This window comes from Protopterus annectens, chromosome 9.part0, assembly GCF_019279795.1.
Source record: "Protopterus annectens isolate FY-2018-M chromosome 9.part0, PAN1.0, whole genome shotgun sequence".
Taxonomy (NCBI): Eukaryota; Metazoa; Chordata; order Ceratodontiformes; family Protopteridae; genus Protopterus; species Protopterus annectens.
The window spans coordinates 101,553,136-101,578,310 of record NC_056743.1 but is presented as its reverse complement, the minus strand read 5'-3'; the positions used below and the strand labels follow the sequence as shown (position 1 = coordinate 101,578,310).

At 40.2% G+C, this 25,175-nt stretch overlaps 1 protein-coding gene across 1 annotated transcript in view; it reads left to right on the top strand.

Annotated features, from left to right (window-relative positions):
* LOC122810500 (high choriolytic enzyme 1-like) overlaps positions 1–25,175 on the top strand; it is a 311,099-nt gene that overhangs the window by 55,183 nt on the left and 230,741 nt on the right. Inside the window, exon 5 of the mRNA XM_044082081.1 lies at positions 5,409–5,526. Coding sequence (XP_043938016.1) covers positions 5,409–5,526 — 118 coding nt within the window. The remainder of the gene's footprint in view (positions 1–5,408; positions 5,527–25,175) is intronic.

Here is a 25,175-nt window from a genome sequence, read left to right as displayed (position 1 = left end):
TGTCCTTGAGTCAGTTTGCAACCCATCTAGTGACATAGGGGTTTATATTTAAGCTGGTGAGCTTATCTATAATGCCCAAGTGGGGTATTGTATCGAAGGCTTTTGCGAGGTCCAGGTAGGCTGTGTGGACCACCTTCCCCTCGTCAATGGCCTTGGTGACTGTTTCAAAGAAATCGACCAGGTTTAAGAGGCAGGATCTGCCCTTAACAAAGCTGAACTGGGTAGGATCCAGTGTCTGTAGGTCCCCAATATCTTTATTTATGAGATCCATGATGATCCTTTCCATAGCTTTGCAGACCAAGCTAGTCAGGCTTATGGAGCGATAGTTTCCAGGATCCGTTGAGGCACCACCTTTGTGGAGAGGGACCACTGTTGCTGTACGCCACTCTTTGGGTACATATCCTGTAGTAAGGCTGAGATTGAACAGTAGTTTTATGTTTGGGTTTAGCTCTTCTTGGAGTTCATGTAGGATGCAGCCCAGGTCACCGACTGGTCCCATTGATGCTGTGTTTTTTGCTTTGGAGAGGGCAACTCTTACCTGAGCATCTGAGATGTCAGGGGGGCAGCACTCTGCTGGGATAGATATTTGCCCTTTTGGTGGGGAGGGGGGGGGAGTTTGTGCTGAACCTGTCAGCTAGGATGCTGGCAATGTCTGTGGGTTCAATGTATTTTTTTGTCATTTTGGACTAATTCTGAGCATATCTGGGAATTCCCACCCAGGTTCCTAACATAACTAAAGAAAGCCTTGTGATTATCCTTAGTGTCCTGTGCAATTTTTCTCTCGAAGCTGGCCCTAGATGATTTTATGAGTGCCCGTAGTTTTTTGCTAATACTGGTCAGAGATGCCTTCCCTTTTTGGGATTTTGCTCTATCATGTAGTAGCTTCCTCCTTCTATTGTATAGTTTGTTTATGGATGGGGTCCACCAGACAGGATGTCTGCCTTTGGAGGATTGGGTCTTGGTTTTATTTGGGATTGCATGATCCATGCATTCCTGAAGGTGTTCATAGAATGCGTTTATAAAGGATTCTGCGGTCTGGGCCATATTTTCCACAGGCCTGGGGGCTTTGAAGGATTCCACCTCGGTTTTGAGGAGTGTGAAATTTGCTTTAGAGAAGTTTTTCACTGTGGTTTTCTGGGCAGGGGGTGGGGTCGGGATGTGAATATCCAGTGACATTAGTTTATGGTCTGATCTTACCAGTGAGGGATACACTTCTGGTCTGGAGCATAGAGTCCCCATGTTCATGATGATCAGGTCCAGTATGTTTTCCCCTCTTGTGGGAGTGGTAACAAGTTGTTCCATAGCATTTGAGTTTATAAATTCTAGGAACCTTTGGGCTAGGGTGTTGGAGCTAGAGTAATGCTCCCAGTCTATATTTGGGTAGTTGAAGTCGCCCAATATAATGGTGTTTGGAGAGACCTTCATATTTTCCAGTGTTCTCAGGAAGGCCAAGTGGGGTTCCTGGGTTTGGGAGAGTGGTCTGTAGCAGGCTATAAACTGGAAGGCAGTTTTACCCACTGTTAGTTGCACATGTTTAGTCTCTGATGCTTCGTGCTGTGCCACCAACCTGGAGGTGTGTGTATCTTTGATGAATATTGATACTCCCCCTCCTTTTGTGGTTCGGTCCAAGTTTTGGGGCCGAAAAGCATGGTATGAGGTATAACCTAGTAGTGCTGGGGTGCTCTCGGAAGCCTTGAACCAGGTTTCTGTTACTGCACAGATATCGATGTTCTCCATGAAGAGTTTCGAGTGCATGCATCTTGAGGTTTAGACTTCTGGCGTTAAGTAGCATTACTCTTAGTTTCTTATCCCTTGTGATACCTATGGAGGTTGGTTTGTCTTTTGAGCCTTGCCTAAAAAAGGCACTATGGGGGAAGCAAGAGCCTTTGCCAATATCCGAAAGCCCAGGGGTGACAGGTGCAAGCCGTCCCTAGCGAAGCATCGTGGCTTGTCGAGCATGTCATCCCAGGCTGACAGGCATTGGATCCCCTTTGAATGACACCAATACTTAAGCCAATTGTTGAAATTGATCATCTTGTCTTCATATTGTGGCAACATTCTTGGTGAGGGTAAGATGCTACTCAAGGTCAGGGTCATACCAGCCTGGGCTACATGCTCAGAGAGCTCTTGTATGTCTCTTTTCATGTAGTCCAGGGAGGTACGTCTCAGATCATTCACACGAGCATGGACAATGACCGAGTCATATTTGTACTTGCCTTGGAGTGACCTGAGTGCTTGTGTTATGTGGCGGATCCTAGCACCCAACAGGCAGCTCACCATGACCTTCTCCTTGTTCAGCCTGGTGAGTGGGACGTCAGTGTACCTGATGATAGAGTCACCTATTACAAGTGTATCAGGTGTGTTGTTTAGCCTTAAGGGCTGTGACTGTTCGGCACATTGGCTTTGTGAGCTACGTACTGCGCGTGTTTTGTTTTGGGGTAGCAGTTGCTTGGGTGTCTGCTTTGGAGGTCTCTGCTGCTTAGGCAGATTTTTATTTAGAGCCTATGAGTATGTTTTTGTGTGTTTATGTGTTTGGTTTGCTGTCATGGTAGGTCTATGTGAGACTGGAATCATAGTGAGTGTGGTTTCCTTCTCCTCCTGACTGGTTACGCCAGTACTGAGTTGAGAGAGCTTAGCCTCCAGTTTGGCTATATGGTTGCATCTCTCACATGTGTTGGAATTTGTTGGGAGGAGGAGAGGGTTGTCTGTGTACATGAGGCAGTTGTAACATTGCCTCAAGATTCCCATATTCACCAGCTGGACCGGAGAGGAGATTGACAACTGACCTTTGGACATGCTAGAATAGTATTGGGAATTCCTTTATAATTGAAAAAAGGGCCAATGGGGGACAAGGTACTCAAGAGAAGTTTGTGAGGGTGTAATGCTTTTAATTTTTCAGTGCTGACTTATATAATTGCTTTAGTGAGCAAGTGCCAGGTAACTTAAATGCAATGTGTTACAGGTAACTTAAATGCAAAAACGGCAAACAGCAACTTTCTTTCAAGTGAAACAAGGAAATAAGTACAGTAAGCAATGCAGATATCACTAGGGATCCACAGAAGCGCTGAAAAGCCATGTTTTAGGTGGAATTAGCGTTTCAGGGAAATAACAAGCAAACAAACAACAAGCATACAAACAAAGCTAGATTCAGCAGGCCTGGATCTAGTCTATGCTACAGCAAACAAGGTGTACCTATTTCAGTAAGAAACAGTTCAAATATGCAGGCACTATAAGCCTTTAACCAGAAATTCCTAGCTCAGAAGGGCAGAGTCCAGCCTCTCCTCCCACAAGAGTGCAGACCACGAACCTTCTTAATGTAAAATAACTGGCCTAAATTCCAAGTGCTTAAACCAGAACTAATGCACTTTTAGAATAACAGACACTGAGCCCTAAATCAGCAGTTCCCAACTTAGAAGGATGTAAGCTACCTGTCTTGCCACCACAGTGTAGGCCACAAACCTTTCTAATGTAAAACAACTGGTCTGAAACCCAAGTGCTTAATCCAAAAGACTTAGAATGATAGCTACACTTTAATCAAGTTACTACCAAGCAGTAATAAATGCAATTGAATACTTTAAAGAATGCATGGATTAGTGCTCAAGTTATACAAACAAAGCTAGATTCAGCAGGCCTGGATCTAGTCTATGCTACAGCAAACAAGGTGTACCAATTTCAGTAAGAAGCAGTTCAAATATGCAGGCACTATAAGCCTTTAACCATAAATTCCCAGCTCAGAAGGGCAGAGTCCAGCCTCTCCTCCCACAAGAGTGCAAACCACGAACCCTCTTAATGAAAAATAACTGGCCTGAAGCCCAAGTGCTTAAACCATAATTAATACACTTTTAGAATAACAGACACTGAGCCCTCAATCAGCAGTTCCCAACTTAGAAGAATGTAAGCTACCTGTCCTGCCACCACAGTGCAGACCACAAACCTTCTTAATGTAAAACAACTGGTTTGAAGCCCAAGTGCTTAAACTAAAAGGCTTAGAATGAGTTACACCAAGCGGTAATAAATACAATTGAGTACTATTAAGATGACGCAAAAGCAAAATAAAGTAGGAAGAAACACAAACACAGTAAAAGCAGATAAAAGTTTTTTTTTTTTTTTGAGTGAGCAAATGAGATGGGCCCAGGAGTTACAGGACAGAAACAAGTGCAAATGCAGGCCTTCAAATCAGAAAGCTGAGAGAGATGGAAGACCGCCCAAATGGCCAATAACTACAAATTCTGGACCAGAACCACTCCTTAAGTGGTAGACAGGTTACCTAATGCTTACCACTTCCACTGATAAGCTAGAAGGCTTCCCTCCAACACAGAAAGGCTTGGGGGGCTTAGAAGCTTACAAACAGTCCTGGATACAGCAAATCTGTATCTGGAACACTAATTACAGGAAAGGTAGGAAACAGGCTTACAATTTTTTTTTTTTTTTTTTTTTTCAGAAAAGTAGTAAAAACAATTCACATGCAGTGCAAGCTGGCACACGAGTATGTAGCAATATTAGTCCACACACAGTTTGAAAAAATATAATTAAATTAAAAAGGACTAAAAGCAAGTGCAGAAAGGGTTTATTAGGTAGAATGCGGTAAAGAGATGGGACTGGGGGAGTGTCCTAGATCAAATCTACAGTGGGGCGGGCACTGCAAAAGCCACCAAATTTAAACTACAACCAAGAACAGGGAGGGGGGAGGGGTGGGAAAGACAGTTTCAACAGAGATGTGAGGAATCACAGTGCAAATTATAAAATCAGAAAAATATATACTGATCTCTGTATATTTGCAGAACAGTAAGACAACAGATATCTAAGCAACAATTTATCAGAAAAATATACTCAGCTCTATATATTTGCAGATAGTCTTGTAAGGCGCTCTCTCAGTGCACAGGTTCCAATTTAAAAATGTGGTAGAATTTTGCAATACAGTTATTTAAAGTCTACAGGTTTTACAGTATCTCTTTGATAAATTGCTTATAGTTTTTCCATCATTTTTGACACTCTCTGTGTTTTTAAACATGTTTTTAGCAGCATCCCACATTCCTACCGAAGGCAGGAAGAGTTGTATGCTGCTCTGTATTCAGATGTTATAGTAATTAGATGTCCATATTTTAAGCTGGATTTATTTATTTTTCAAGGGCCTTTGCGCCTATTTTCAGTGTATGCAGGTTAACAGGTACAGCAGGATTATTCAGAAATTTTGATTCATTTGCATTCTTTCCTGGGCACATTAGTATTGCATGTGACCTTGACATGACAGACTGAATGCTTTATCTTGCATGCAAGCCCTTTTCTTTATGAAGGTAGCAGCTGTAATATGCCAGACAGAATTTATGTAATAATGTATCATAACAAGATATCATAAAAAAGTAGCTTTCTTAGTTATTTATTTATTTATTTATTTATTTTTGGTGTAGTTGTTGCAGAGAAAGCCATCATTGAAAATGCCATGCAGGAGTTCGCTACAGCGACTTGTGTTCGATTTGTAAATCGCACCACTGAAACAGATTACTTGAACATCGTTTCTTCTGACGGGTAAGAAGGCCACATTTCATCTCTGTCTTTCTTTCTCTCTCTCTCTCTTTAGCATCGTGCCCTGTCTGACATAAATCTTGCAAAACAGATAAGCTGTTACATCTTCTAAGCAAAAAGCAAAACTAAGAAATAAATATCGCAAAATAGACATAACAACTTTAATATTCAGGATGTTTGATGCGATGAGCACATGGCAAGAAAACAAGACCATAAACGGAAGTAGTACAATGGAGATATGAATCATAAAACTGGTGTTTTAAATGATGATCTTGGATCAGTTTTCCCATGTGATAAATAGTGTGACTGTTGGTTGAGGTGGACACAAGCACTCATTTCCTGTGGCATAGAGTTACTGTAGCTCCATTAGCTTATGCTTATCTGTAAATATTGTATGCCTCTATTGAAATCTTCTTTGTCCTGTTATAACAAAGAGAATTCCTGAATGTCTAATTTGGTTATGCAGCTGAATATGGGGCACAGTGGAAATACCTTAAAAAAGCATGGAAAAAAGTGTTAGGACATCTTACACAAAAACAGGGCTAATACAATCTAAGTGTTGCTGTTAGTTATACTAACTAACCTGTAACATATTTCATGGAAACCTCTGGGCCCATAAGCCTACACATGCCATAATTCACAGTCATATATTTTGATGGTAATTTCACTGAAATTCTTAAGCACAGATGCAAATATGTTATATTAATTTATTAAAAATGCAATCATAGCTGAGCATTACTTAAGAAATTACCTTTCTGTTTGTATTATCTCATTTTTTTCACTTCTCAAGAGTTTTCATTAATTGTAAAAAGCAAGGGACAATAAGGAACTATTTGCTGAAAAGCTATTAGGACTGAATTCAGAGGATTCTTTATGTGCTGATTTGTTTTGCATTTTCTGTACCTGAAGGCCCAGTCCTTCCATCTGGGAACTGAATATTTTATTAACAACATAGTGGTTGGTATGTGAGGACAGCAACCCCAAAGACAGTCTGCCTTACTGTATCACTCTAATGGAATGTATATATTCTTGCTATCAGCCACACATGCATCTATAGTGTCTGAACTCTTGCTATGAGTGCATTAAGGTGCCACATTGGTACATATTTACTTAGAGAAAAGAGACAGGGGATTTGGGAGTCTTTCAGAGTATCCTGAATGCTTTACTAGTGTTTCTTGAGGGTAACCAATATTTGTATTTATATTCTTCTTTCAGATTGGAGTCTCTTCCACAAACACACGTACATAAACACACACACACACCAACAAAAATGCTAGTACACAAATGCAATAGTAGTTCCAAGTTTTGCTTATTACCAAATTACAGTTACTAGCACAATGGCTAGGCAGTTGAGGCAAATACAGAGGCTTTCCAAAATGAAAAAAAAAACACATAAGGTTGCTTATTTATTTGCTTGCTTGTGTGGTCCATCATCATTAAAAAGGATAAATCAGAGTTTGGAAATCAAAGTCATCACCTAGACAGCAAGATATTATGTTTAATTACAATTTTAATATTATTTATGTATTTTTTAACATTTGTTTGCCAGGAAAGGCATACTTGGAACAAAGCCAATTTTCAGCAGAGGCCTGGGGAATAATGCTGTAGATGCATGTCTTTGTAATGTGGGAGGAAACCGGAGTACCCGGAGGAAACCAACACGAATGCAGGGAGGACATGCAGACTCCACACAGAAGGCATATTTTAATTATGTAGATAAACTGCTCAGATGATATTCTTCTGGCATGGCCCAGCTTATAAAGGAAATGTACAAAGGCTATACAGAGCAATGGTCTCTATGCCAGTTTATCACAGAGGATTGAATATGAACTGCTAACATCTAGTCATGGGTTTGATTCCATAGTCTTCATTTGCCTACTTTCTGACTGCAAACTACTCACTTAACCAAACAGTGCTTCTAGTTTACCCTTACAAAAGAGATACTTGAGCTAGGGATCTTACATGACTAAATTAAATAAACAAACAAATAAATGAATGATCTCATTAATTAATAGCCAGATATATTAGGGAGGCATTACCAGAAATAGCAAGATATGCACTAACATACAGGGAAGCAGTTATTCAGGGAAACAAGTAACGTAACCATGCTGCAAGAGAATTAATGCGGCATGTATTAAATAGAAAAGACTGCCAATGTCATGCAGATGAGTGTTAACATACTAATAAGATATTCTGAATATGCAAATGATGAAATTAAACATGTGATTCAGAGTTTTACATATGTAGAATGAAGGCCCATGGCACTCATTTCTCCTGAACACGAGGATTTGCAGGGGTTCACAGACATCTTAGTGGTTGCCTTTACTACCAGTGTACACAATGTTGCATGTTGTTAGCCTGTACATTGCAGGTGTGTCTGTCAGCAGCTGACATACCACCAAATCCACAACCACAACATTGTCAGCCACTGCTGTATCTGCTGTATCTTTCGGCTTTTCCCGGTTAGGGGTCGCTACAGTGGAACTCCGGTCCGCTAATGATTGGCAGTAGATTTTTATGTGCCGAGTTACCGGCCCTGATGCACAACGCCCATTCACGCATGTTGCCACAAAGAAGACGCTCTAGCTGAGAATCGAACAGGACAACGTCTTACTGTGAGGAGACAACGCTACCGCAGCACCATTGTCAGCCACTAATGTGTAGAAAGAGCCAAAATGCAAGTGTTAGTAGATGCTTGTTTGTGTGTGTCCAAATCAACAAATAGAATTAAGGAGATGCATGGGCTGCCTTTCCCACTGGGCACAAAAGTTTGTGTTGCATTAAGTATCCCTCTACAGGAACCTTTTAGAGTCCCACAGAAGATACATTAGGAGACTTATGAGCATCTGCTTCACAGCTCCTACACCATTTCTTTGATGTGATACTGCAGCATATATATATATATATATATATATATATATATATATATATATGGTTTCCATGGACAGCAGAAGACAGAGCCACCACTATGTGGACATTCTACAACATAGTACATTTTCTAAGGAAATCATGGCCCCACCTGCTCCAGGTGGTATTTCATATGTCGACTCAAAGAGTTTCTACTCCATCAGCTGCCAGGTTGTATGAAATGCAGAAGGTATTATACACAGTGCATCTGTACACCATCCAGACAGTTTCCATGATGCCCACATCTGGTACATGTGCAACTTCTTTGAATGGTTCATGTGCACTGACTTTCCATAGTGCCATCTATTTTGTAGGTGCACACATTGCCAGAAAAATAGTCCACTGATATGTTATTGACATAGATGTAGGCAACAGGCCACTCATAATGGTGTATATTGTAGCATGTTGCAGGTAATGCAGGAGCTGCTTTGGAACAGTTGCTGATGAATGACCCCCATCCAGTACCCCAGGCCAAGGCAGACATAATGTGCAACACCGTGCTATAGAGGGCAAGGAGAGTAATGCAATATGTGTTTATAGTGTTCCGAGAGCAACCTTCTGCTTCTTATATACATCTGACTGCACACTGCAGTATGCACCTCAGAGCTGCAGCAAATAATTCATTGTATGATTCAAGTTATACAGTATCACAGTACAAAAGCACTTGCAGTATCAGGACATAGAATTACTGCCTGATTCCCCAGTGGCAGCAGAGGAAGAGGAGGACAAATTGTGCAAAGCACTATCAGGGATGCCTGCTGCAACAGCAACCCATGCAAGCAGTGACATGCACAATACATTGCAGCACTAGCAAAGAGGTGGTGTCTGCTCCACAACTATTGGCCATGACAAGAGCTTAATAAAACAGCATACTTATACTTTGTTGAGGCTTTGTCTCAGAGTTCTTTTGAAATAAATATGAAGGCCATGGTTTGTTTAATGTATGTTACATTGCACAAGCCTGTGGTGAACTCTTGTGTTCTTGCTTTTTTCTCCACTGTATTGAAATTTTGACGTTGGTATATATAATTTAGAGGTAGGGCCTTGCCCCCATAGGGGATGCAAGAAGTTCTGCCTCTTTGTGAAAAAATAATTATTTTTCTGTATCTTAGTGTTTTTTGAGTTCTCATTTTCAGAACTGAACTTTCAGAGAATCATAAACTGGTGACTTGACCATGCATAAGTGGACCTTATCTTACTTTACCCACACAGGCTAGAGGGGTGGATAGGGAATAGCCATCATCATTTGCACAGGTGGGGTGGAACACAGTAACAGATTATACCAATACTACTAAGTGTAAGGGTTATGAGAAGTGACCATGATAGTCTCCCTGGCAGGTAGCAGGTTTGGGAAAGACATGGATCATGTCCTCTAGTATTGAGATGCAGCTTCCATGTTGTGAATGCTGGCCAGCTGTACTGTGTGCCCCTGCAGTGTCAGTGCTGGATGTGTCTTGCAGGAGCGGTGATATAACTTTTCAGGAGCATGAACAGGATCACTTCTGTTGGTAAGCAATAGGAGGGCAGTGTCTATGACCCCAAGGATGGCCATGGCTAGACATTGCAATCAGTAGGTCAACAGCAGATATAGATGATGCAGAACAGTAATATACAGAGTGACTGTCTAAGTAGAGAGCTAGGTAAGCACTGGTCATGACCATGGAACTGTCCACACCTGCAGGTGTGTGTGTGTGTGTGTGTGTGTGTGTGTGTGTGTGTGTGTGTGTGTGTGTGTGTGTGTCATCTGCATTAAATGGTCTGTGAGGGTGCAAGACAATGTGATATGACAAGATCGTCTGAGCACTTCTTTATGTGAAAATGATGATATGGGCTAGCATGGATACCAACTACATTTGATTTCATTTGTAAATATTTTTGTTTGATTCATAAAGCAGGCTGTACATAAGTTGGCTTGTAATCTTAAAGATATACTTGTGGCAGTTCTGAAATATACATAGGAAGCCCCCAACCCATAGCACATATAATGTACATGGCATTTTAATTAATAACATATGGGCACATGCATACCTTGCCATACAGGTTGCAGCCCTAATATACCTTCAGAACAGACATGCATGAATAACCCCCTTCATATGTGTGTGCCAGTGTACAACAGTAATAGAATATTCTGTGCCTAATCCACTGCCCATCCTAATGATGCCCAGGTGGACATCGTCAGCCCAGCAACCACTATCAAACCACCACTTTTTTGAAGGTTTCCCTAACTGCACCCCACAGGGTTAACAGGAGCTCTTCTACCTCCATGAGCTGCTTCTGTGTTAATGGCTCACCTCCTGTAGTGGACTTGGTATGCAGTATTGTATGAGTGAATCTGCAATGCAGTTGTACTCCTGTCCTGTTATGGCCTTCAACAAGAAACACGGATGCAATATAAATAAATCTAATAGATCAAAGGATCAAATAGGGATAATACCACACTTAGATACATAACAACAAACAAAACACATTCTATGGAAATACGAAAAATTATTGAACACTGGCATATTTTAACATCATCTATTGACATACAAAAGGTTATTTCACATAAACATTGTTTTGTTTATAAGAGATCTTGTAATCAGAAAGATTTACTTTGTTATAAGGAAATGGAGACAGATATAAACATCAGAAATAGTTCTAGGAAGGGAACTTTTCCTTGTCATAAATATGTATACTGTAAATATATTTTAAAATGGGATTCTTTTAGACATTCTGTGACTAATAAAATATTTAAAACTACAAGTTATTCTGGTTGCAACTTGAAACATTTAGTACATTGTCAAGCCTGTACATGTTTTTATGTTGGCAAGACAGACTGAAAGTTAAAAGAATGTATTGGAAGTCACCTATCTGAAATTAGAAGAAACATTTTAACTAATGCATTATATAAACACATTTCTGATGATGATCAGACTCACACTTTTAAGTTCATGGTGCTGGAACTTTTTTCTTATTAACTAGAGGTGGGGGCATAAACTTAAAAACTGAACTTGCTGAGTCAAATGGATTAATGAACTTTATGTTGATTGGTCTCCTGGTTTGAATGAATATAACTCTCCAAAACCTGTTTTGAAACAACGTAGTTTATGTTTCAAACCAGTACAATGTCATTTGGACAATGATTTTCTTTATTTCATGTCACATGATTGTTTTAGACTATATATACATGTGAATTTGTTTTAATTGTTTAAACACCTGATGAAGCTTTTATGCAAAAGTGTTGTAGCTGACTTCTTTTGTGCTAATGGCCTTCAAGAGCACCAATGTCCTGCACCACTCTTTGCCATACCTGGCCCTGGAAAGCCTTGTCTACTTTACTCTTCACTGAGTTATACATGACATGTGTATGTAAGACCTGTAATATATCTTTCTGCTATGCATTGAGCTTCTCAAGCCGTAGCCTGTCTCTCCGTCCTGAGGTAAGACATGCATGCCTGTGGGTTACACTTATGGATCAGTGTATCTGAGTGCATGACTGTCCTTGTTAGACCTCTACAACTCAGCACTGTCCCCCTGCCACCCGTTTCTGGCCACATAACTGCCGGCTGATGCATTGTTCCAATTCACACCCTGTACCATACTGACAGCGGCAGCAATGGGAATTTTACCACTGTCCACCATCTTACAGCAGTGTGTTGATGGCAATCTGTATGACCTATGTGCAGGTGGTCTCATTTCCCATGCAGCATGTCTTGCAGTTGGTCATTTGCTACATTGTGGTCACCCATGGTTGCACAGTAACTTGCTATATCTTGTTCTGCATTCCTTTTCAGGGTGACCCGCCCCACTCCACACAGCAGAACAGTAACCTATCACAACCTTGTGATGTGCTCCCCTACAGCAGAACAGTAACTTCTTATGTCCTCATTCTGTTTTTCTTATTAGGGAAAAAACCTTCATGCAGTTGTTTTCTTTGAAAAAAAAACTTTATGTCCTTTACCCACTCAGCAGTTTACTACTGGTCACTGTTTCTTCCGTATACCCATGTGTGAACACTGTAGTCCTAAGCTACATTATCGGTTGTCTCATCTTCTTTCAGTATGCCTATATGTGAGTACAAACTCTTAACCACTGAATCCATATTTCTAAGGTGCTTGTTCTAATGTAATTTCCTGCAATATGGAGACCATGGTGTTTACTGTACTGTAACAGGGTTTTTACCATGATGGTTAAGCATGAGAGTCTCTGACTTGTGCCATAACAGACTGCACTGTCACCTACAGTCAGTGCTACCATGCTCACTCTTGTGCTAGCAGGGCATGTGTACAGTACAGGCATACATGGATGTTGCAAAGCTCATAGCATGGCCTGACTTTCCCATTAATTATTTTCTGTAGTACACCACACTGTTGTCCAGTGATGCACATAGTGTGGTATCCATAATGTGAGGCAGTGCCACGGTGTGGATTGATGCCACCAACATCACTTGCTGTGATGAACAGTGGAGTCATATGTATGGTGGCCTGTGCAGGCAGCACTCTGACTTGCATCACCAGTGGAAGGAGGGGGTTACGAAGAGAGGGGCAGCATTTTATAGTAAGCATCATATATGTGTATTCATCATTGTTTTTTCTGAATGGTGTCTGTTGCTGTTCATCCCTTATTTTAACATGACAAAGTGTACCAACTACTATGTGCTTTATATTTTACAATGTCAAAGGAGACACCTTAAATCAAAAAAGCCTGACTGATGAGAAATGACAGGTTGCTAGAAAGGAAGTTCAGCACAGTATGTACTTGTCTAATTATATATTTTTATTATTATTATTATTATTATTATTATTATTATTATTATTATTATTATTATTATTATTATTATATATTTTTTCTTTCTGTTTTTGTGCTGCTTTTCTAATGGTTCAGCTGTGACAGAAGGTATGGAACAGTGGTGTCCACCTCTTTCTGTACCAGAGGCCTGCTGCAGGGCCACCACTGGACAACAGATGTACATCTCTGCCTTGAGATGAAGTTCATCCTGAAGAATCCTATAGAGGGAGATCTGGAGTATTTGCCGGTGTCCTTAGTGACCACCTTTCTGAATGGGGGAGGTCTGGTGGTGCCTCATCCTCTGAACCAGCAGATGCATGCATGGATTGGTACCCTGGAGCCTCAACTTGTGTGGTTGAAAGGGTAGCATGGTGAGCAGAGCATATCCATCAGGCAACCAAAGGCAAGGTCTGCCCATGACATCAGCCATGGAGGTGACTGACAACTGGAAGGTACCCAAAACCCACCCTGTCCCCCAACATAGTACTCCCCTTCCATGTGTATCAGTCTGTACACAGTGTTTTAGTCCAAACCATCACATTTCCAGTTGTCTTCTCTCTGGCTGCATCTCTCTGCCGATTCACCTGTTTTGTGCCTGTGGTTTATGCTTTCCTGTCCCTACCACCTTCCCTGTTCACTCTTTCAGTCCCACACATACCCACTGCTATCATCTTTCTTTACCCTACATCTTTAAAAAGAAAAATGGGCATCTACCCCTCCCCAAAAAAAGTGTCACTTAGCACTCTCTCTATTTTTATTCACATTACTCGTAGGTGTGCTCTGATTGTTCTTACCATAGTTCTGACTTTCCTTTCCTCAACATTCCTGAATTATTATGCCAAACTGAGTTAAAATGTTGATATACCAGTCTTCTGAGGCTGATCATTGTTCTCATATAGCAGCTCTGAGTCAGTTTTTAGCATGTGGACAAGCATAACTACGGGCATACCACCGTATTGTGTCTGTCACATACCTCACAAAACTGTCTGTAATCTGCACACCACCTCACTGCATCTGTCACATAGTTCATGAGACTGTCTTTAATCTGCACACCACCTCACTGTATCTGTCACATAGTTCATGAGACTGTCTGTAATCTGCACACCACCTCACTGTGTCTGTCACATAGCTCACTAGACTGTCTGTAATCTGCACACCATCTTACTGTGTTTGTCACATACCTCATGAGACTGTCTGTAATCTGCACACCATCTCACTCTGTCTGTCACATAGCTCACAAGATTGTCTATAATCTGCACACCACCTCACTGTGTCTGTCACATAGCTCATGAGACTCTGTAATCTGCACACCACCTGTTTGTATCTGTCACACAGCTCACGAGACTGTAATCTGCACACCACCTCACTGTGCCTGTCACATAGCTCATACGACTGTCTGTAATCTGCATACCACCTCATTGTGTCTCACATACCTCACAAAACTGTCTGTAATCTGCATACCACCTCACTGTGTCTGTCACATAGCTCATGAGACTGTCTGTAATCTGCACACCACCTCACTGTGTCTCACATACCTCATGAAACTGTCTGTAATCTGCACAACTCCTCACTGTGTCTGTCCTGTGTCTGTCACATAGCTCACAAAGCTGTCTGTAATCTGCATACCACCTCACTGTGTCTGTCACATAGCTCATGAGACTGTCTGTAATCTGCACACCACCTCACTGTGTCTCACATACCTCATGAAACTGTCTGTAATCTCCACACCACCTCACTGTATCTATCACATAGTTTGAGTCTGTATGTAATCTGCACACCACCTCACTGTATCTATCACATAGTTTATGAGTCTGTCTGTAATCTGCACACCACCTCACTGTATCTGTCACATAAGTTATGAGACTGTCTATAATCTGGACAATTTACTACTGTTCAGTAGTATGACTACTGCCATTAGGTTGGCTGCAGTCATTTACTGTGTATCCCTTTCCCTGGAATGATGCTCCATGTTGCTCTTAATATATAACTAAGCAGCATCAGGCCATGTTACACTAAAACATCTGCAATATTTAGCATAGTGCTATTGCATTATGAATCTTCTGAAAAAATCAGTTTTCTTCACCGATCCATATACCCTAACAGAAAAATAAATATTGTAGAAAGTTAATAGACACTGATTAGCAATCTACACTATATATACAATATATATATATATATATATATATATATATATATATATATATATATATAAAATGCACTGTGCATTCTCTAATATAAACTTGAAGTACTGTACAGAGATCACAGTACAGTGCGGTTTGGGACATTCATCCCTTTCCTCATTGTGGTGCGATCTCAGAATTGGAATATATAGTTAACAGGGGGCATGGGGTGGGGGTCTGCAAAAACATACTGTTAGGTATAGGAGTTTCCTTTACCTGGGCTCCTGTACGGACATCACATAAAATATTTAGCAACAATATCGAATCTGCTGAATTTGTTCAGCTAATTCGACTTTGTGCAGTGTTCTCCATTTTGACTTTCGTTTTTTTTTTTCAGTGTGTCGAATGGAAATGGAAATTAGTTTCCCATTCGACATTTTGAAAGTTAAACCATATAGATAGATAAATAGATATACATACATATATGTATATTTATTTATATATTTATATATATATATATATATATATATATATATATATATACACACACACACACACACACACACACACACACACACACACACACATATGAACAGTGTTCAGTCTCACAGACTCACAGAGTTGTTCTTAGTTAAAGTGGGTGTGCATCGGGGTTCAGCAATGAGCCCATTGCTGTTCATATTGTTGGTGAACTACATTAGCAAACAGGTTGGAGGGGACAGATAAATGAAGCTGCTGTATGCAGATGATGTGACATTAGAGGCAGACACTGAACAAGAACTTCAGCAAAGGATGGGGAAATAGAACGTAAAACTGAAGGCACATGGGATGAAACTGAATACAGATAAGATGGTTGCAATGGTAGCAAATGGGAGAAATTAAAAGAAGCTGAGAATTGAGACAGAAGGGAACATAGTGGAACAGTTTAACAGCTTCACGTACCTGGGATGGGTGGTTAAGGAGAAGAGAAGTCTGAATGAGCAGGTCAAACCTAGAATCAGAGGGGCTGCAGCCACATGGCATAGTGTTAGGCATAGTATATGACAAAATGATGTCAAAGAATCTGGAAACTAAGGTGTACAAAACAGAAGTATGATCAGCACTGAATAGAGTAAGGGAGACGGTGACAGCTAACATGATACTCCAACCCCGTATAGAAAATGGGAAAAAAGGGGGTGAGCAGGATGATGATACACACACACACACACACACACACACACACATATATATACATATACATTTTATATATATATATATATATATATATATATATATATATATATATATGGGTAGGTACTAGGCTATTGGCCCTAGGGCCTATATAAGCCTAGCCAAATGGTACCCTGGCTTTTGCCACCCAAGAAAATTATTTTCCTGTGCCCCTGTCAAGCAGAGCCACAGAAGTGATCCCCGGGGTGAATTTCCTATCTCCCATCCAATCATCAAGATTTTTCTTGAAGAGTGCTAATGAGGATCTTTGTTTGATATAGATAGGTAGTTTGTTCCAGAGTATGGGAAGTCTCTGGGACAGGAATCTATCCCTCCAGCATGTTCTGTTTATTGTGGTGACAAGGTTTAGGTCCCTAGAGCATGTAGCTCGGAGGGATTGGGATTTCTTTACGTGGAGCATGTCCAACAGCTCTGGATTTGACATAGCTTTGTATGTTAGGCAGAGATCGCCTCTGAGTAAGTGATATGCGACAGAGTAAAGCTGGAGTTTTTTGAGACGGTCTGCATAGGGCATCTGTTTGAGGCCGGTAATCCTCTTTGTGAGATATTTCTGTGGCCTTTCCAGTTGGTGTAGATGTCTTGTGAGGTACATACCAAAAGAGGCGTTGTACTCTATATGGGTCTAATGAGTGATGAGTAGAGGGGAACAATGACCTCTTTTTTCTTGGATGAGAAACCTTTTGTGATGAGGTGTGCCATGTAGAAGGATTTCCTGACTACTGTGGTGATGTGATTATCAAAGGAGAGACTACTGTCCACCTGTGTCGCAAGGTCTTTTATCACACTTTCGGTGTTAAGTAGACTACCGCCTATGTGGTAGTTCATGGGTACAGAGATTTTACCAAAAGGGATGACAATGCACTTTTTGGCATTGAGCTTGAGGCCATGGCTTTGACACCAGGCATCTGTCTCAGTGAGGCCCTTTTGTAGGATGTCCACATCGTTAAGAGTTTTGATTATGGCTCCTAGTTTGCAGTCATCTGCGAACTTTGTTAGCCAAAGACCTTCTGCGTTAGCCTGTACTTCAGAGAAGTAGATACCAAACAGGAGAGAACCTAGGACTGAACCCTGTGGTACTCCACTTGTCACTGGTCTGAAGTTGGATTTAGAGTCTGCTACTTTCACAGTGTGGGTTCTGTCAGTGAGCCAGTTGGATTTATGCCTAGTTTAGTGAGTTTGTCTATAATTCCAGAGTGGGGGGTGGTGTCTAAAGCCTTGGTGAGATCTACCCTCATCTATGGCTTTGGTGACCACTTCAAAGAAGTCTGTCAGGTTTAGGAGACATGATCTGCCTTTTACAAACCCGAACTGGGTAGGGTCCAGAGTTTGGAGATTACAAATGTCATTGTTTATAAGTTCCATGATGATATGCTCCATAGCCTTGCAGACCAGGCTCATCAGGCTAATGGGGCGGAAGTTCCTGCTGTCCGTTCAGTGGGCACAAAGCCTGAGGTGAGGCTATGATTGAACATGGTACTTAGGTGGGGTGCCAGTTCATTCTGTAGCTCATGTAGAATGCAGCCTGGGATGATGTCAGATCCCATGGATGCTGTGTTTTTCGCTTTCGAGAGTGTGTTTTTTACCGGTGCAGCCATGATTACAGGTACGTTGCATTCTTCCGTTACAGAGATGGGCCCTTTAGGGGATGAGAGAGGGGTAAAGTTAGCACTGAACCTATCTGCCAGGATGCTGGCATTATCAGTTTGTTCTGTATATTTAGTGCAATTGTGCTGTAACTCAGAGCAGATCTGAGTGTTGCCATTGAGATTCTTGACATAGCTATAGAATGCTTTGATAATGCTAAGAATGCTATATATATATATATATATATATATATATATATATATATATATATAAAATTAAAAATGACAAATAATACAGCACCCAGATAGATGCACAAAACAGTGTTTTAATGCACATAGCATGCTCCAAAAAAATGTTTAAGCAAACCAGATTTACATCCTTGAAAAGGAGCTCTTTCAGTACAGATATTTAATTTAATGTCTCCAAGTTTTTTGTGTTTCTAATACCATGATACGATTGGACCAGATTACAAAGTCAAAATATGATTAAAGTTCATGAAATGAATATTGTTTCAATCTCTGATGTTAACCAAAAGTGGTCTTTGCAGCACCCACAATGTGCCTCGAACTGACTCCTTCTGCAATGCATACAGCATGGCATGTATATGTAACATATCTAAATAAGACTGCAAATTCTTTTTTATGAGACCCATTGCTCCTGCTATTATTGGAACTATATAGGTATCCTTCTTCCCCATTGCCCTTGTTTCTGCCTGCAAATCCTGGTATTTTATGACTTTGTTTCTCTCTGTGCATAAGACACTGTAATCATTGGGTGTAGCAATTTCAGTGATCAATGCTGCTTTTGTCTTCTTTTCATAGACTACTATATCTGGTTTTCTCATATCTATTTTTGAACTGTTGGTAATGGGTGATCTCATGTGATATAAAATTAATTTTCTATAATGTTTTGTGGCTCATGTTTCCAATACTTTTCAGCTACTTCACTATTATAATGTTTGCACAATCTTGCCACATTATGCCTTTCCATATACAAATCTTCCAAATAGTGTATAGCAACCAACAACAAAATGTGCGACTGTTTCCAATTCTTGCTTACAAAACTTGTACTTGTCAGTTTCTCTTACATGTTCAATTAACTTTGCAAACCAACATGTATGTAGACAACTATCCTGGGCTGCCAATAATAACATTTCCTTCCACACTTCCCTCCTATCCTCCAGATGGGAATACCCTTCACATGCTCCCACCTAAAAAAAAAAAAAGAAATCTCATGTTATAAGCTTTCCACAAATTTTATGCATGCTGGCCTCTGGCCTATCATAGGTTCATAGGTTCATAGGTAGGTACTAGTGTTCCCATTTAGATTCTTGTCATAGCTATAGAATGCTTTGTGGTTGTCTTTAGAGTCAGTGGCAATTTTGTTTTCGTAACTAGCTTTGGAGGATTTTATGAGGGATCTCAGCTTCTTACTGAGGTTGACCAGGGAGTTCCTCCAGTCATGGGATTTTACTCTTTTTTGCAACAGTTTCTTTCTTCTGTTGTAGAGTTTGTTTATGGCAGAGGACTACCAGATTGGCTTCCTTTTTTTGGAGGATAACATGTTGGTTCTATTAGGGATAGCAGGATTCGGCAGTCATACCTCTATTGTCCATCTGCATGCGTGTCACGAAGCTTGTCACTTCTGTCTTAAGAAGTGTGAAGTTGGCTTTGGAGAAGTTTTTTATGATGGTTTTCCTAATTGGGGGTGGGGGTGGGATGTGGATGTCTAGGCTGATTAGCTTGTGGTCGGATCTGACCAACGAGGAATTGACCTCTGGTGTGGAACACCGGTTTCCCAAGTTGGTAATGACCAGGTCTAGGATATTGCTGCCCCTGGTGGGGGTGTGAATAAGTTGATCCAAGGCATTGGAATTTATGAATTCTAGAAAACGTTGAGCAAAAGAGTTGGTACATGAGTAGTTTTCCCAGTTAATGGTGGGGTAGTTGAAATAGCCCATTATTAGGGTGTTGGGTTGTACCCTAATACTTTCCAGTGTATCAAGAAATGAGGAGTGTGAATCCTGGGGCATGGTGGGGGGGTCTGTAGCAAGCTGCAATTTGGATTGCGGTCTTGCCCAGAGTTAGTTGCACTTGCATAATCTCGGATGCATTATGCTGTGCAACTAGCCTGAAGGTGTGGATATCCTTAATGAATATGGACACGCCTCTGCCTTTAGTGTTTCGTTCTGGGTTAGGTGGCTGAAAGGTGTGGTATGAATTGTAGCCTGGTAATGCAGGGGTGCTCTCTGGAGCTCTGAACCAGGTCTCTGTCACTGCACAGATGTCAGTGTTCTCCATTTTAAGGAGTGCCTCGAGTGAGTGCATTTTGAGGTTTAGACTTCTAGCATTGAGTAGCATTACCCTCAGATTTTGCTTGCTTGTACCTGTTACGGTGGTGAATTTGTCATTTGAACCTTGCCTAAAAAAGGCACTATATGGGTGGCAAGAGCCTTAGCCAGTATCTGAAATCCTAAGGGCGACAGGTGCAGGCCATCTCTGGCAAAGCATCGTGGTCTGTCGATCATGTCGTCCCAGGCAGACAAATACTGGATCCCCTTAGAATGACACCAGAAGCTTAGCCAATTGTTGAAGTTAATCATTTTGTCCTTGTACTGTGGTATCATTCTGGGTGATGGCAGGATGCTACTCAGGGTTAGGGTCATACCTGCCTGTGATATAAGATCAGAGAGCTCCTACATGTCTCTTTTCATGTAGTCCAGGGAGGTACGTCTCAGGTCATTCACACCAACATGGACAATGACAGTGTCATATTTGTACTTATTGTGGAGTGAACTGAGTGCATGCATTATGTGGCGGATCCTGGCACCTGACAGGCAGCTGACAGTAACTTTCTCCTTGTTTAGTCTAGTGACTGGAACATCAGTGTGCCTGACTATAGAGTCACCTATGACTAGAGTGTTGGGTACGTTGTTTTGCCTTATGGGCTGTGGTTGAGTGGCACACTGAGTTTGTAGGCTATGTGTCATTTGGGTTGTGTTGGGGGGTGGAGTTTGCTTGCGTTTATGCTTTGGATGTCCCTGATGCTTGGGCAGGTTTTTATTGAGAGCCTCCGTGAATGTAGGTGTGTGTTTTGTGTTTCTATGTGTGTGTTTTGGTGGTGTAGGTTTTGAGGGACTATGTGATGAGTGTGGTGTGGTGCAAGTGTTTACCTTCTCCTCTTGACTGTCTAGTCCAGTCTTGGGTGAAGAGAGCTTTGCTTCCAGTTTGGCTTTATAAGTGCATCTCTCACAGGTTGTAGTGTTGGGTGGTAGGAGGAGAGGGTTGTCTGTGTACATGAGGCAATTGCTGCATTGCCCCAAGATGCCCAGATTCATCAGGTAGACAGGAGAAATCACTGGGAGCTGACCCTTAGACATGCCTGGATAAGTGCTTATTTATTAAGTACTAAAAACTGCTTTCCACTAGACAAGTGAGGAAAGTTGAGTGCTGTAGTAATTTGCAGCTTATGTAGTGCTTACAATGAGTTCTGAACAAGTGCTGAGTTCAAAGAAACAGATTTGAGTGCTGAAACTAGAAAAATGGCTAGTTATAAGAAACAAAACTAAGCTAGAAGGCTTCCCTCCAACCCAGAAGGGCTTGGGGACTCAGAAGCCTACAAACAGTCTAGACCACTTAACAGGAAAGGCAGGAAACAAGCTTAATTTTTTTTTTTGTTCTCTTTCCCAGATGCTCTCTTTGTACACAGTAGGAATGCCTGAAATCAGAATATGATCTCACTGCACTCAGTTGAGTGAACGAATGAGCTGGGCCCAGAAGGAGTATCCAAACACAAATTTACAAGAGGGGCGGGCAGTTTCAAAGCCACTAAGATTAACACCAAAACAGAAACAGGGATTGTGAGTGGAAAAACTAACTGAAGAACAGAGTCAAAACTTCCAGTTCAGTTAATATTCATGCAACACAGTTAAATCAATTTAAATACTGTATTATTTGAAAAAAGTGCAGATAAAGGTACTTAAATTCTCTTATACGTCCAATTGAATACAGCTAGATCTTAGCCGGCCAAAGCTGAGGTTTTTAAGCAGAAAATATTTCAAACTGTACCACTTAAATAGGCAATGACAGAAAATCAAAGAATGTGGCTACCCCACACCTGCAATTACTAACAGATAATAAAATTCAAGCAAGCACTAACTGAAGAACAGAGTCAAAACTTCCAGTTCAGTTAATATTCATGCAACACAGTTAAATCAATTTAAATACTGTATTATTTGAAAAAAAAGTGCAGATAAAGGTACTTAAATTCTCTTATATGTCCAGTTTACATACCCTTATAATGTCATCCTCCTAAATGTAATGTAACATATACTTTAGTGTAAAATCGATACCTCTGTACTGATCATTACTATGTAACCTATTCTGTCTGTTGTGATGTTGGTCAAGTACTTTTTTTTATTTAGTGTTTTACTTTTTTTGTAACTTTGCAACTTGTAATGTTCTGTGACATCCAGTGTGTGTTTTACATAATGTTGTTTTACTATGTACTGGAGCTTTTCTCCTCGGGTCTCCACTGAAAAGGGGCCACAAGCCCAGCTGGACTAACCCGGTTAACAAACAATAAATAAATAAATAAATTTCATCTTTTGGTTTAAATTCACCTCTCCTTAATCATTCCTGCATTAGATCCTGACTGAGATAAGGTTGTGCCGAGAGTTTTCTGTACTTGCATAAATATTTATGCATTTTTCCCCATTTCTTGCCTTCTCATCTGATCTTATATCCTTGCTTTTGTTTTTGGCACATTCAGTTGCAGCCTGATTTTTATCTACTTCTGGTTTGATTTCCATTCCCACTTAACACCGATATGCTTTTAATAAACCAGGCAGAGAATTCATCTTAGACTTGTTCTTCTCATGATTTTAAATGTTCACTATGTTTGGATCTGGTGAAATCAGCAGATATGTATGCAGTCTTACAACTGCAGATCTATACATGTAATCAGTGAGGAGGCCCATACCTCCTTCAGAATGAGGAATATATAGTCTCGGTATACACTGATTTTTAAAAATCATTTACTAATCATTAAGCATTTTTCTTGTTTTCCTGTCCAGCTGATCCAATACCTTTTGCAGCCAGTCCAAACCCCCAAAACTGTAAGTTAGAACAGGAAGGACAAACTGGTTTATAGCTTTGACTTTGTTCCTAGATGTCAGAAATGTTTTCATTGTTAATTTTAATCTTCTAAAATATTCCTTACTAAGTTTTATTTGCAATTCTTTGTATTTTATTGTTGATTCTTCATTAATCCCCAGATATGTAGACACTCCCTCCTGCTCAAGTTCTTTTACTACATTTCTGTCCCAAACTGATATATTCCTGGCGCTGCACCTTTCCTGCTTTAAAGGTTACTTTTGCACATTTATTAAGACCAATGACATTCTTATTTCTTTTGTGAACGTTTTGACCACTTGCAGTTGTGCTTTCAGTTCCTTGTCTGATGAACTATACCATTTTAAATCATCCAGAAAAAGATGACAAATGTTTACACTTTGTTGTTGTCTGGGAACCAAACTGTAGCCATGACCTAATTTGTTAAGAAGACAGCTTAATGGATTAAGGGCAAGACAAAAGACCAGCACTGACAAAGACTCGCACTGGAATATCCCTCTTTGAATTTTAACCCTGGGATAATAAATTGTCCGATATCATGGCTTAGCTGCAAAGTGGTATGCCACTGTTTCATGGTCCCTGTAATGTAACTGATCAGTGTAGGGTGTATCTTACACATTTGTATGCATTCTTTCATCCATGAATTTGGGATGCTCTCAGATTTGTTTTGTAGTCTATCCATGCCATACTTAGATTCTTCCCCTTTTTACAATTCTCCATTATGACTTTGACAACAAATGATCCTTTGTTCCATATGACTTTCTTTTACCTTTTTGTTCTACTGCCATGATTGAGTTTTGTTCTAAATGGCTATAAACTCCATCAGCATCAATTCCAGTGTGTAGTTTATACATAGTCAGAAGGCAAGTTATTGGTCTATAGTTTTTAGCATATCTTGCAGTTTCACTCTTAAGAAGGTGTATCTTTTTTTTCCTGTTGTTAACCAGGTTGTTGTCTATTTGAGGTGCACATATAAATAGTTCTTAATCATGCCTAAACCTCCATCTAAAGATGTTAATACTGTTTGCAAGAAGTTAACTACTGCATCGGCCTGGTGTTTTCCATTTAGGAGGTTTTCTTAATTTTTTTTCAATTTCTTTTGCCATTACTTCATCCCATTTCATAACATATATATTTGAACTTCTTATTCTTTCTTTTAGTTCTTCTATCCATTCAGCATCTTTGTTATGTTCCACAGGATCTTCATAGATATTTCAACAAAATGTCTCTATTTCTTATTTTTGGTGGTGTTTCTGTTGCTTTTTCCTTACTTACAAATTCTGTATAAAACTTTCTTGGGCATCAATAAATTGCTTATTTTGCACTTTTCCTTTATATGTATCTGCTTATCCTCCATGTTTTTTTTTCTACCTGTTTATTATTTGCAATAGTACACAATAGACCTGTGGTCTGTTCTGAAACTGAATGTTGATTGTATCACATATGTCCAAGTATTTCTGTTGATGTCTTCTCTCTTACGTACTTTTTAAAGAGTGACACTTCTTGTCTTACTTGCTTTATAGTTTTCTCTATTCAGTACTTCCATGATGGCATTTAACTTCTCCCCTTCCTTTACCTTACTGCCCTGTGTTTTTGTGCAAGACTTCATCTGTTAATAATTTCGCTGCACAGTAATATATCCCATTTACTACTGTTTATATCGCGTGGATTTCTATGATCAGTCTTGATTACTGTGTTCATATGTTTTATCAAACCTCTAACATTTTGGGTCTTATTCACTTTCTGTAATCTGTTTCTTTTGTTGATCTTAATATGTCTGTCCATCTGTATTAAATCAAGGAACTCTTCCCTTAGATCATTTTATTCTAAACTGAGGGCACATTCTTTGTTCTCCATTTCCTGTGGGCATTTTACAGAAAGTTCCGAACATCTTCATGTGATATATTCTCTT